Below are 14,483 nucleotides of genomic sequence, written 5' to 3'. Positions count from 1 at the left end.
GCTGAACGCATTCTCATCCAACTAACAATGCAGTGAATGAGGTTTAAGCTGAGATAAGCTACACATGACCGATTACATACAATCAGTTACAATCGGGGTGCTACCGTAAAAAAAACGAGGCATTTAATCGCAACACACAAATGCAGCAGTGTAATGTAGAGCCTGTGTCAATCTGACGCTGAATAGAGGCCTCCTGACGCCCCAGTCGATCATGGCAGTTATTTGACCATACTTCACCATTTTTTATTTAAAGCTTTCGTGACTGCAGTGATTCATATTATTGGTTCTTTCGGTAAAGTCACGTAGAAGGGAAACAACAAAACAATATAAAGATAAAAAAAATGTATAAAACAATTTTAAAAACAAAACAATAGAAACATAAAAAAATTATAAAACTATTTTATTTTTTTATGTTTATATTGTTTCGTTGTTTCCCTTCTACGTGACTTTACCGAAAGAACCAATAATATACTTCACCATGTTGATCAATGAAGCTTGGCAAAGGCGGAGAAGCGGAGTACACTTCATTAGAGAGATGACCGGTTGGTTTGACAAAGGTCAACGTTTCTCCCTTGCTGAGAGCAAGCAAAAGGGGTTATGCTTATTGTTGACCGTGGTCCTGACCCAGTGGTAGATATTCTGCATTACCATGGTAGGAGTCAGTCACTCCATAGAGCTTTGAAATTAAGCAAATTATTTATTTGGAGATGGTGCATCAAGTTACATGCCATGAAGAAGGGCAATTGCCTGGAAGGTCGCCTCTTATATATTTTCCAATAAAGGGGACATTGTTATTTGACGAGTGTGTTGAGTGTTGTTGTTTTGTAGGAGCTTTGAGCCAACATGGCTGAGAATATGTATTTGCATGCAGGCTTTAGTCATATGTGATTAACCTATGTCATAATGTGTCGTGAGATTGATTGTCTCGGCGTGGATACCAATGAGTGCACGCACACAAAAAACACCCTGAATAACAATAAACTTTCTTTTAACTTAATCGGACTCATCCAAAAGCTGATGGTTAAGATGTATAATTATATCAGATGATTGACATGTGACGGACCGCCCTTTACACAGCGTAAATGAGCAACATCTGGTGAATGGAAGACATGGGCTATTGAAGAAGTCACTGAGAACGTATGTATTTGCAGCAGGTGCCATGTGTGTCATGGGCAATTTACCTGCATCTGGTGATTATGCGTGTGTTATCAGCAATTACCCGCAGCAGGTAAAACATGGATATAATTAGAAATTACTTTGCAGCAGGTAAGATGTTTTCTACTGTCAGAAATTACTTGCAGCAGGATAGATGTATGTTGTAGCAATTGCCAGCAGCAGGTTAATTGCGTGGTATTATCCATCACCTGAAGCAGGTGAGAAGTGTAAATATCGGATGAACAATGCTCACAACAACGAGCAGAGCGCTGGGTGGCTAAAACGCAGCAAGTTGGCACAGTGGGAAGTAAAGGTGGTGCATCCGCGGGTCGTCGCAGTCAGTCAACCCATTGCACCCGAGTCAGTCCCGTCATTATCTGCCAGAGAGCCTTTGTGATGCTTCATGGCCTCAAGTCGCACCTGGTCTGCCACAACCGCCACGGTGACGTCACCGCCACTTTGTGGCGAATGGCGGTGATTGTTGTTCTGTGAGCAATAAACCTGCAATGTTCTTTGGGTCTTTGGGTAAAGTCACGCAGATAAAAAAAAAAGACCGAAAGACCCAAAGAATGTGAATTCCTGCAGTCACGAAAGCTTTAAGTCAAGATTTAACCTGCAATGGGTAAGATGTGTGTCATTAGCAATTACCTGCAGCAGGTAGATGTCAGGGTCAATCATGGAGTTGCAGAAGTGGGATTGCACATAGGTCATAGCCTGCCCTTTGATCTGCAGGCCGTTCCGCACCCACATGTTGCTGTGCACCTCCGACAGACAAGCCTAGGTAGGGCACACAAAAGACAAAGATCACCCGTGCAGCCTTTAACAAACTGTTGGGGTAAGTGCTATTAGAAAACACATATATAGAACTGATATAGTGCACGAGGGGGTAGGTATAGGAAGCATTACGCTCAGCAACCCTTGTCTGCGCAGTGCTGATGTTTACATAAGGCTCCAGGTAATCATTTAATGTTGAGGTTACTTACAGAAGGCATCAGGAATAGATTCGTATCACTTGCCAGTGAATTTAGCCATGGATGTGAATCGAAATGAGGTCACCAGATTCGTAGCGCAGTGTGCTTACCACTATGCCACTGCTCCCCCATAATGTGCGATCATGCACATATGCACATAGATGCCTCAACAAATCCACGTTATTTCATTAACACACACAAAATAATACACGCAGACTCGTGCACTCTTTCTCTCTGTCTCATACAAATGCGCAACCCAAACCCTATAAACACCCATTAATTGAAAGAGCTCATAGCTCAGTGGGCTGTACCTGGTAAAGCAAAAAATAGCTTAGTCTGACTGTATTTGTATATTTTAAGTGATGTGTTTACCTTTGTTGTATTTTGCACTGCTATTGTGTTTTTTGTATTATTTGTTGTTATAACCTTCTCACCCACCCCCTACCGGACATGTGTGGAAAAGAGCTTTACAGCTCATCTGATTCCTCCAGTAGAAATAAACATTTTGATGATTAGGAAAAAATATTCCGAATTGTCTGAACACATCGTGATGTATAGAGGGCCACCGAGCTTGGGCAAACTGTTGCTCGTAGCTCTCCGCCTGGCTGCCCTTCCCTCTTGTCTGTGCTTTTTATCCTCGTGCCTGAATCATTCTCTCTCGGCGGGCGCGAGCGGATACTATGCGGCACGTTACAAACTAACATTGCCCTCGTCAAAATGTGTAAGCACATGCGGTGTCCGTACCCACGTGTATGTGTGGTGTGTATGCATGCGTGTGTGCAATGGGCAATAGAGATAGGACAACAGCGGCTTATAAATTACAAGAAAAATTAAATAGTGAATGCGCAAGTCGGCACATTATAAATGCAACGAATAATGCGAGTCAGGTCAGCACACAGCTAACAGTGGGAGATATCAGTAGGTCAGCACATTATAATTATGCACACACAAAGCGAGCAAGACAACACAGGTGCTGCTTTGATACGTTCAACTGTAAAATATATCCTTTCATAGGGCAATGAGAACATTGGGAGTGGAAGGTTTGTGATAACTGTGCCAGTTTTGACATTGAATAAAAAATAAATTGTACAAATACTTTTTTGTATTATACAAAAGTGAATATAAAATAAATTATGCATGGCCTTTAAATTCAGGACTTAAAGAGGACCTGGTGAAGGTGTCTGCCCCTATGACAGCCAACATGAGGAATTCCACTTCGGATAATTATCAAATCTGCGGACTCAACCTTACACCAATCAACATTGAGAGATATTTATGGGACCTTTTTGCCAGCATCCCAAATGATGAATAAAAATGGTGTTAACCTTTCTTGGAATAAAACAGGCGTTAAGATGTTCAAACGCCAAATAGACACCTTTTGAAAGGCATCAAGTTCCCATTAACCACACATACTTGTGGCTAAACATGCGAACCAACATGCTTTGATAATACACCCACCTCTACAGCTCAGGGTTCCAATCCAAACACCATTAAATAATATATATATTTTATATATAATTGTTGGCAAGCACAGGCCCAAAGTCCCAAAATGCCAAGTGGCCAGGAACAAACCGCATGAATAAGGTTGTACTTGATAAGAGTTAACACGTTTCTTGTTACTTTTGAGCTTGGGTGATAAAAAGTTGGAAAAAGAGACAATGGGGGGGGGGGGGGGGGTGGAATTCCCAAGTCAAGCAGCGGGAAGGAAGAAGCAGAAGGGGAAGTGTAGTGACCCGCAGTGTGGTGGCTGAATACCGTGCGGATGAGATGAAATGGTCAGTCTGGTTGGTAATTATATAATTACAGATTACATTTCAACGTAAGGTGTAATTCATACTTATACTCGAAAAAAGGCCCATTTCAAAGCTTATCCGTAGCACTGGGCAGTGCTCCAATAGATACACAAAACCCATCAGACACACTCCCCTGCCCAAGGCTAAAACTCAGAGCCCATCATGGCTGGGCGCGATGTTCCAATACAAATCATAATTGACAACTATCCAGATCTCCGTAATTCTGGCTCAATGCTGCAATATTGACATCGGTATGTTGAGGAGGCATCCCACCTTGGGGCTCAAACCCAGAGCATTAGTAGAGCTAGCTCGATGTTCCGATAGTAACACCGATTTGTGAGAGACACCCAGATCCAGTCCAGGGCTCCAACTCAAGGTTTCAGCAGTGCAGGCTGAATGTTTAAAAATAAATACCAATTCGTGACAAATCCCCAGCATCAGGGATCAAACTCGGGACTCAGTAGCGCTGGCCGAGTGCTGAATCATATGCATAATCACTCAGTTATAGAAATATAAAAGGGAAATTTGTGATTATGTGTGTCTGTTCAAAATGTTTAGCGTACTTCCCGACATGCAACAAACTTTAAATTTGCCATGTGGGTAAATTCCAGACTGTACACCATGCAAAAATTATAAAAATACACTTTTTTTTTAATATTGCAAATATTTTTTGCATGGCAAGTGAGCTGTGATGTCAAATCTGTCACGTGACCCGTGCATGTGGAAGCGTAACGCATTGTAGTGTAGTGGTTAGTGTGCTGCGCTACGAACCCGGCAACCCGAGTTCGATTCCCGCTCACGGCCACCACCGGTGACGATTATTTTAACCGGTCCTGGGCCTCCCCTAGGTCGACTCAGCCTCAAACGAGTAACTGGTCTGCTGTGTGAACATCGCCACTGGGGGGACAAAGGCGGCCGGGCGTGGTGGTGGCCACCCACCCCCTAGTGTGCCGTGCCGGTCTTCATAGGTGCTCGCTAACAGTACTTGCCCCCTACAGTCTCACAGGCTACACGGGGGATCTTTGTCTTTATCCTGTGGGTGTGGGGGGGGGCAGCGACTGCGTAGCGATTCGTGCGCTGCGCTATGAACCCGGCGACCCGAGTTCGATTCCCGCTCACGGCCACCACCGGTGACGATTATTTGAACCGATCCTGAGCCTCCCCTAGGTCGACTCGGCCTCAAACGAGTAACTGGTGTGGTGTGTGAACATCGCCACTGGGGAGACAAAGGTGGACGGGCGTGGTGAATCCAAGTCCTGGGCGAAGCCGGGTAGTAAAGTTAGTACATTTATAAATGTAAAACATTGCAGTGATTCAAATCACGATGTGGCTGCAATTTTGATTTAATAAGTTCAGATGTGTCAGCGTATATAGGACTGTATGTCATACGAAATGCTTCCAACAACTTCCATGCCAGTGGCTGTAATAGCTAAATACATCAACTTAACACTTGGACTTAATATGATAAATTACCCAAGCACCAAATGCACTTTGTCAAGTTCAACTTTATAAAACTTTCAAAAGAGCACACTGCAAATGTTAGCCTCTCCTTGCATTCTCTGTAACATTTTGCGTTAATAAATTTGCACGGAGGTGGCCAGGTGGTTCAGGAAGCTCATAATGGCAAAAAAAAAAAAAACTTTAGAGCCATTTGTCAATCGGCTACTGGATGAATACCACCTCCACGCACCGTGTCGGTCACAGGGGTTGTTTGACTATACTTTATGACAGTGGTCACTGCGGGTTGATGGACGGTGGGGAGCACAGATGTGGGACCATAGAAGTGCAGCACAACCACGAGATTGCTGCACTACCTTTAGCTGCCCACAGCGTAGCCACAATCATGATGGCAACCCGCTTCTGTTCAGACCCAACCCTACATAGCCTCTGAGATATGACAAGATCAGGAGAATCCCAAGTGATTTGGCCAAAGGTCTCCGCCGCTTGACTGTGGTTGCTCGCACCTCCGAGTCGTTCTCTATAGTTGAGTGAGAAAATATTGTGCCGTGTGATATAAGTTGAATTGTTTAATATTACTAATGATTATATTCACTAAAAAAAAATATTGATGACAACGTTCATTGTTTTCACAATTAGTTACGTAAGTTTTTTCAATGTCCTTTGCAAATGTCCAATTTGCCAATAAATGTACGGTGCGAAAGGAGTTCAATATATCTACATACAATATGTGGGTAGTGAAATGTGATCGTTACTAGGTGCACCTTAAAAATGTAAAAATTTTGACCACTGGCTAGGGCTGCCAACCGAGATGAGCATGGTCCTCAATGCTCATTTGAGCATGGAGACAATGAGGTTTCCTTTTTAATTTGACTTATTAATCCCGGATTTATATTACAACAGATACTGTCCCCTAAACAGACTACCATGCGGTTACATCAAAAGAACTAAACACAAATGCATGGCAAAATGACACTGGGCAAAAATGTATTTTGCAATGTATTTTGCAAAAGCTTGAGTAAAAAAATATCTCCAAAGTAAGAAATTGCTCAATTCAGTAATTGTATGAGCAATGTGTAAACCATGAGTGAATATTAACACAGGAATATTAGCACCATGAATATAAATGGTGTGAGTATTGTCGTGCATTGTGGGGTTCCATCACCACCTAGTGGTTGCAAGCAAACATTAACCACATGCCACTTTACTAGAGAGGTGGCTGGATGGTTAAGGGTGGTGGGTTCATTGTGGCCATGTTGGAGAACTGAAATCAAATATGTAAATGATGAGAATGACTCATCATCACAGAATAATTGCGTAGGCTCGAAAAATCATGAGCTTCAAACAACGCACAGAAACGTGTAAGCGGATGGGATGAAAGATTATATCGAAACTGGGAAAAAACTGAGCAACTGTTTTTCCAACAAGTTTGGAAAGTGGTTTTAAAATTAAGGAAAGCTATTCATGGGGAAAAACAACTTTCTTGTCAATCACAAGAGGTGGCCTATATCTTACCAACAAGTGAACACATGGCTAGAACTATAAATAGGGGGTTCAATACTCGGTTCTGTGCCAGCACCTCAAAGTGCTTTGATTGAATTCTTTAAGAGTATAAACTCGTTTCTCAAATGTAGAAGGATTGCTATTAAATCTAGCCAAGACTCCCATTTCCAAAGCCTCAGTCTCCGAGAGATGTCTTAAGACAATGACCGTACAAACTCATTCACCTGTGGTTAAGTGTCAACACACTTAGAGGACTCGACTTACTGGAAAGCGAAGCCTCAACACAACTATTCCTGAAACCAGATCTCCATGAGCCAAATTAATTCTGAAATACATTCCCACGTGCTGAAGGCATCTATAAATACATCTAGTCTTCAATAAATGATACTGATCCAAATACACTTCAAGGAACCATTTGAATAAGTGCTACAACACTCGCATGGGCTGACAAATAAAACAATGCAAATGCCCATCTAAGTGTTTCACTTCTATCCTGGAGTTCTGTTGTTGTTACTTTGCACGGTTCTATCGATGTGGCCCCACGCAGTGAATGGTTGGGAATCTGGGTTAATGTGGAACGTGACAATTAACCTTTGATTTACAGGATCTCACCTGTATCTGCAGGGGGTGAACCATCATCTTCATGAGCAGCTCAGAATCTGGAAGAAGGGAATCCAGATCCATATCTTGGGAGCGCACAGCCTGGTGAAACATACACATGGGCACACAGATGCAGGCAAATGCACATTCACATACGCAGTCAAGCATATGTGGACAAACAAGCACGCATGCACAAAAGCAGTCGCACACACGTATGCAAAAGCATGCACACACCCAATACATGTACTCGCACACTTACACACACAATCTTAGCCACACATGTGTGTCACATGACCTCACAAATGCACAAAACCACACACGAACATAGGCAAACATGTGCAGGCACACATATGCACGGTTGTGCACAAACAAGCACGCATGTGGATGAGCGCTCAAACATGGGCACAAAGCATTCACCCAAAACACTGAGACCACCCCATCAGTACATTATGATTGGCATCTTTTGACAAAGGCTGCACCGTCTAACTACAGATGAGAGGTGCCAGCTAGTTGTAGGCGTTGTGCATATCTGTATATATGTACGTACCTGGCTCAGGAACATGGCATAGTAGCGGTGGAGGGGCAGGTGAAACGTGAGTTGGTTTGGTGCCGGCTGCAAAAGAAAGATTGGCAAATCCGTGACTCGACAATTCCGGGGCGTGTTCTCTCTTTGGCTGACATTCTGACAACACTCTTGTCAATCAGTCACCATCCCTTCTAATGAAGAGTTCTCAATTAACGTATGAACATCATTCAAGTTTCAAGTTCATTTCGTTTAATCAGGTGAGAACTTGAGAGATCAGGATGAGTCTCATTTGCAAGAGTGACCTGGGGCAGCGAAATGACAAAACCAAAGCAAGTAAAATAAAGTACAGCGATGAGTGAAATAAACACCAGCACAAAGACAAAAACACAACTTTGTTTTTATAATTGTCCAAACAGTTATCAAAATCCACATCAAACAAAGAGCTAGTCTAAAAATAATTATAGCAAACCCCCTGATAATTATCCAAAACGTCGTGAAAATTATTTTATTATGTTTTATTTTTATTATTTTATTACTTCCCTTCTACGTGACTTTACCGAAAGAACCAAGAAGAATTATCTAAGAATCAAATGTTAATTCAAATTAAAATAGTTCAAACTAACCCAACATGTGTCAGTACCTCGTCAACAAAGTTAATGGCATCAAACCAGTCCTGCAGATGCTCCAGGCAGAAGCGAATGACCGTCCGTGTGTATTCCGCCGATTCCTGCGCGCACACACGGTACATAAGAAATGTTATTCTATGTACTCGATGCCAACACTGATAGCTTTTGATAATAATATTATGTTATAGTCATTTGTTTTTGATAGACCGCCCTTTAGGCCAGGGCGTCTCAGGGTGCTTTACACGTGAGAAGCAACCTGCATCGCATCTTATCTCTAGCATGAGATAGGTCACCCCCAGCGGCAGCTGTCCCTGTGCGGCGAGCGAGCATCATATCTGCCGGATGGGGGCAAGATTGCGATGTGTAATCGCAATTGAATAATTTGCGGGTACGTTTTCAAATCCGAAGAAAAACAGGGGATCTTTAACGTCCACTGTGAAGCAGATGGTGTGTAGAATATTTATGGTTAATACACCCACAGTAATAACCAGCGCAGCCAGCCAGTTGCGAAAAGCAAACCTCTGCAACAAGCAGCCAATGCGCTACCGTCAGGCAATATCTCCATGTGCGCGCCTGTGTGCGCCCCCACAAGACAGACACACATGTACGCGTACGGCGATGTTTGTACACGTGTGCAAAGACAAAAAAAAAGACAAACACCCCCCCCCCCCCCCCCCCCCCCGTATAGCCTTAACAGACAGTTGGGACAAGTGCTGTTAGCGAGCACCGATGAAGGCCGGCACGGCACACGAGGGGGTGGGTGACCAGCACCACGCTCGACCGTCTTCGTCTCCCCAGTGGCGATGTTTACACACTGCACCAGGTACAATTTTTTTAGGCTGAATCGACCTAGGGGAGGCACAGGACCAGTTCAGATATTCGTCACTTACATTGGCCGTGAACGGGAATCGAACTTGGGTTGCCAGGTTCGTAGCACAGCGCACTAACCGCTACACTCACGCTCCCCACATACATTTGTATACACGTGTGGGCGTGTACGCATGTGTGGGCTCGTGCGTACCGGCGTCTTGCAGTGTGCAAGGAGGCCCCACATGGGCTGAGCGCACGCCTCCAGCTCGGCGGCGAAGGCGGCGTAGTACGTCTGCGACTCGAACTCAACGTGCTCGTTCAGCTCGCGCCGGTTCAGGTTCATGCCTGCCACGGAAGCAGATGGGTGGCAGTAAGGAGTGAGGAGTCATCTTCTTGGTTCTTTCGGTAAAGTCACATAAAAGGAAAATAATAAAAAATGTAAAATAAAACATAATAAAATAATTCTCACGACGTTTCGGCCACAACGCAAACAGCCGTCTTCAGGTGGAGAACAAGTCTGTCGAGAAGGCAGAGTCTGACAGACCTGTTCTCCACCTGAAGACGGCTGCTTGCGTTGTGGCCGAAACGTCGTGAGAATTATTTTATTATGTTTTATTTTTATTATTTTCCTTCTACGTGACTTTACTGAAAGAACCAAGAAGATGAATCCCTGCAGTCACGAAAGCATCAAATCGAAGAGTGAGGAGTCGCTGTAGATCCGCACAACCAGCATGTGGGCGTCAACAGTCATTGTGGCGCAAAAGAGCGGCTGTCATCGTCAACAAGGTGCCAATTCCTCACAGACGACCCACCAGCAGTGACTTGATCATAGATGATGATGACGATCATCATAGATGATGATGACGATCATCATCTGTCTCTATAGAAGAAACCCGCTCGTATGACTTGCAATGCAATGAGACAGAGATCACCAGTATAGCCATAACACACTTTTGGGGCAAGTTCTGTTAGCGAGCACCTATGAAGGCCAGCACGGCACAAGAGGGAGTGGGGGTGGCCATTACCATGCCCAGCTGCCTTTGTCTCCCGAGTGGGAATGTTTACACATTGCACCAGCAAAGCCAAGTCGTGCTAGGGGAGGCCCAGGACCAGTTTGGATAATTATCACTGGTGTTGGCAGTGAGCGGGAATTGAACTTGGGTCACCAAGTTCGTAGCGAAGTGTGCTAACCGCTACACTACCACTCCCGGTCTTTCCACATGACACTCACCCTGGAAGAAGGACAGGAACATCATCCACATCTGTAGCAGTGCGTGATCGTGCAGGAACTGGCGGGCAACGCTCCCATGCGACAGGATGTTGATGAAGTCACTGACGAGAGGCCAATACGTGTTGTTCTTCAGCAGAGCCTCCCCGCAGTTCACCACCAGGTTGAAGTTATCCTCGTCTGTCGAGACAAGCAGAAGGCAGCAAGGGGACAAGGCCCCACCAAGGATATTGTCAACTAACGCTCACTTCCTTGATACCTCATCTGCCCAATAACTCACTCACCTACCCGCTAACTCACTCACCTGTTCTCTAGCCCATATCCTGGTAGTGTGTAAATTCATTCAATCACTCACCCACGCACACACTAATTCACCCACTCTCTCACTTACTTATTCAGTCACGTATTTGCTCAACAAATAGCTAATGTGCTCGATGATAGTACCTTCTAGCTTACCCAGTCACTTATGTATTCACTCACTCACGCACTCATCCCCTCACTTACTGACATTCAAATTTGTTCAATTATTCACCCAGCTGCTCACTCACCCACTCACTTTCCCACACCACCACCGCCAACCAATCTTTGCACCTACTCACTCATTAGCTCAACCACTCAACTGCTTGCTAGTCCACAAGCTAACCTAACAAACAGATCATTATTTTTCTAACTCAAGAACTAAACTCACCCGCCCACTCATTCAACCTCCCGCTCAATCAACACGCCTGCACTAGACCACAAGCTAAAAAACACTCAACTTCTCCGCACAAAACTCATCACCCGCCACAGCCTTCAGCCCGTGCCCACCCACCATCCAGCTTGCTCACCCTGCAGCGGGCTCTTCACCAGGCAGGTCATCATCATGTCGAGCAGGACGGTGACCATGACCTTGAGCAGGTGGCTCTCGTGCAGCACGGTGCGCACCAGCTCCTCGCTGCTGAACAGCTGCACGCTGATGTGCACGATGCGGTTGGAGAGCGTGTCCGACTCATGGGAGCGCATCAGCATCTTCATGATGAATGCATAGTGCTGCACAAACGTCTTGGTGAAGGCCACCTGCCCCCAAGAGGGCAGAACAGGAAACAAGGATGGAGGGGTCAGAGTTGGAGGGTCACGGTTAGGGTTACCGTAAAAAAAATAGTGTTTCCCCCATGTCGAAATAAGCGTTGGGCGGTGGCTTACATCACCTGTAGGTGGAAACTCGACATTCCTATGGTAATGATGATGCGATTTTTTTTTTATGTAGCGTCCTGTATAACAGGGCGTCTCAGACCTCTTTAAATCGCATCTCATCTGAACACATTCGAAAGGGCACTCCCATTAACAGGTGTCATCTGTGGGTACGAGGTGACTCGGCACCTGGCCGACAAATAGGCATTTGTCTGGCAGTGGGGGACGTTGATTGCTATGTGTATTCCAAATAAGGTAATCTGGAGTTACATTTCTAATTTAGCAAATTTGGACCTGGGAATGTTAGCCACCGGGATGTTAGCCAGTTTGCATAACGTTACAATTCCAGTTGGGGGTTCATTAAGCCCATAACCATAACAAATAGTACTCAAAGTGGGTACCATTTTGTACGAATTCAATAATGGTCATCTGAGGGAAAGAATAAGTGCAACCATGGCAGTGTGGAATTTCAAATTCCGGCTCAAAATCACAAACAACTTTGAGCGTCGCCTCAAAGCTCGGTTGAGCAGGGAGACATTAAGACTCCATCGTTGCAAAACACTTTAACACCGTAGTCTTCCAGCCTCCGCAAACCCACACCCAACCATCTCTACCACCTTCTAAAAACCACCACCAATTCCCACAAACAGGACAACCCTCACTTCCTTAACCGCCTAAGATTCGCCCGTTCTCCATTAGTGTAGAGAGGATCTTGACATGCGGGTGAATGTCAAGTCAAATAAAAAATAATTTCCCCACTCAAATGAGCATGGGGCATTTCTGAGCCAGGTGGAAACTCCATAATAATTTAAACTCGTAACGCGCTGCACAGTGCTCACTCACTCACGAACAGAGAGAATGACCCAGAGGGGCGAGGAATCGCAGAGAAACACGAAGGCACACAAAGAGCTGAGTGGAACATCATTATCCTATGACTGAGCCCAGGCACAATATGGGGCAACCACAGTTGATTGCCCACAAAGTGGAAAGTGCCACCTGAGAAATCATATAGCGAGTGGAACTCCAACTGACATATAAAGTTATGAACTTCCGATTGCAAATGACACCGACTAACCGACGTAACTTTGTTGGCGGTTGAATCTAAACTATTTAGAAATCCAAACTGCAATCATTGCAACAGATAGCGGGAAAAGCCCAGCTGTTGCAACTATGGTGCTGTAGAGGACTAATGCTATCCCTTGGACAGAAAGAAGAACCAACCATCGGTGAAAAGGTTAGTCTGTCAACCATAATGGAAACTAAAATACGATGGACATATAATTCAGCGTGATGGGGAAAACCTGGAAAAACTGTTGATGTTTGGTACAGAGTGGAACGAAAGAGAAACAGAGGTAGACGGAGACTAATATGAACAGATACAATTGCAAATGTAACCGGGGGGACATTTACACGAAAGGTTAGCGTTAAGTCCTAAATTAGTGTGTGCAGTATTATCATCATCGAGGTGGAGTACTACTCGGCGATAGAGTCGAACGACAAACAGGGAGACAGAGTGGCGCGCGTCGAGATGTCACCTTGTACTCCTGGTCGGGCAGCATGTTCAGCAGCAGTGTCACCATCTTCTGCGGGAACTCGTACTTGACCGTCCAGAAGAGAAGTTCCTCCAAGAAGCACTTGTGAGTGAGTGTCCCTGATGAGCCTGCTCCCAATGATGAACAGATGGTGGAGTGGCAGGGGATTGGGGAGTGGGAGGAGGACAATGCATATATTATCATAGTGTGTATTTTTTTGCATTTTGACTGCAAGTATTGTGGTTAATGCAGACATGAATTCTTGTAAAAAGGTTTCAGTTTTGTTGCCAGAAAAAAAAGGGAAAAACCCCTGCTATTATATTTTGGTACTGGCAAAGGAGGTCTAATGATACTCATATTTTGTAAAACTATCGAGAATTACAAAATTATACCGTCATATATATTATTAGTACGATGCTTTTGCAAATGTTACCTGTGCGGTTGGCTAATTTTTGGAACTGCCCCAATGACATTCAGGCTTCAGCCACGCGTGGTCGCGTTAGTCAAATGAGTCGCTCATCCATCCAGGATCATTTAAATGAGTACCACTTTACAAAAAGATAGCAGTGGTTATCCTTTGGAATCAGTGCCTCTGCTGTAGGAATGTGGAATTTTCCCCACTGGATCATGGCCACAAACAAAGATAAGAATCACACGAAACTTGCCTGAGCAGGCCAACGGAGCATAAACACCACTCCACACAAAAGCAATAACTAAACCTTAACATGAAGGATAAAGCAAAATGTTCTGGTGCGTCTCATCTCCTTCAGTACCGACCGTGCAATTATCGAGTCACAGTGCTACCTCCATCCCACCCCCGTTGCCACTGGGGATATTTATAGAGAGATTGTCATGAAGAACTCTCCACCGAAATTGGTACCGATGCTTCTCCGTCATCGCTCACGGCAGGGAGCGTCACTCGCGCTGCGTGAACGCACATATATATCCTCAATGTTGTTTTCGATTGTTTTGGGAAAATGTTTATATAAGGCGAATAAAAAAAACACATTGCTTTGGTTGCATGCGTACAAATGGAAACATAGACATATCTTCAATTTAGCCTTACGGACTGCAAAGGCAAGTGCTGTTTGTGACCACTTATTCAAAACTG

The 14,483-nt window shown here is 44.6% G+C and overlaps 1 protein-coding gene across 7 annotated transcripts in view; it reads right to left on the bottom strand.

The window, feature by feature from the left end:
* UBR3 (ubiquitin protein ligase E3 component n-recognin 3) overlaps nucleotides 1-14,483 on the bottom strand; it is a 153,815-nt gene that overhangs the window by 121,489 nt on the left and 17,843 nt on the right. For all 7 annotated transcript variants that reach the window (XM_061563457.1, XM_061563460.1, XM_061563458.1 and 4 more), the window contains exons 8-15: nucleotides 13,376-13,500; nucleotides 11,498-11,726; nucleotides 10,674-10,850; nucleotides 9,654-9,787; nucleotides 8,647-8,733; nucleotides 8,028-8,093; nucleotides 7,493-7,582; nucleotides 1,804-1,932 (exon numbers count right to left, since the gene is read on the bottom strand). In XM_061563457.1, coding sequence (XP_061419441.1) covers nucleotides 1,804-1,932; nucleotides 7,493-7,582; nucleotides 8,028-8,093; nucleotides 8,647-8,733; nucleotides 9,654-9,787; nucleotides 10,674-10,850; nucleotides 11,498-11,726; nucleotides 13,376-13,500 — 1,037 coding nt within the window. The remainder of the gene's footprint in view (nucleotides 1-1,803; nucleotides 1,933-7,492; nucleotides 7,583-8,027; nucleotides 8,094-8,646; nucleotides 8,734-9,653; nucleotides 9,788-10,673; nucleotides 10,851-11,497; nucleotides 11,727-13,375; nucleotides 13,501-14,483) is intronic.

The sequence above is a fragment of the Lethenteron reissneri genome, chromosome 31 (assembly GCF_015708825.2).
Source record: "Lethenteron reissneri isolate LAM-NWPU_2019-01 chromosome 31, ASM1570882v1, whole genome shotgun sequence".
Taxonomy (NCBI): Eukaryota; Metazoa; Chordata; class Hyperoartia; order Petromyzontiformes; family Petromyzontidae; genus Lethenteron; species Lethenteron reissneri.
Note: the sequence above shows the minus strand (reverse complement) of the source record. Positions and strands in the feature narration are given on the sequence as shown.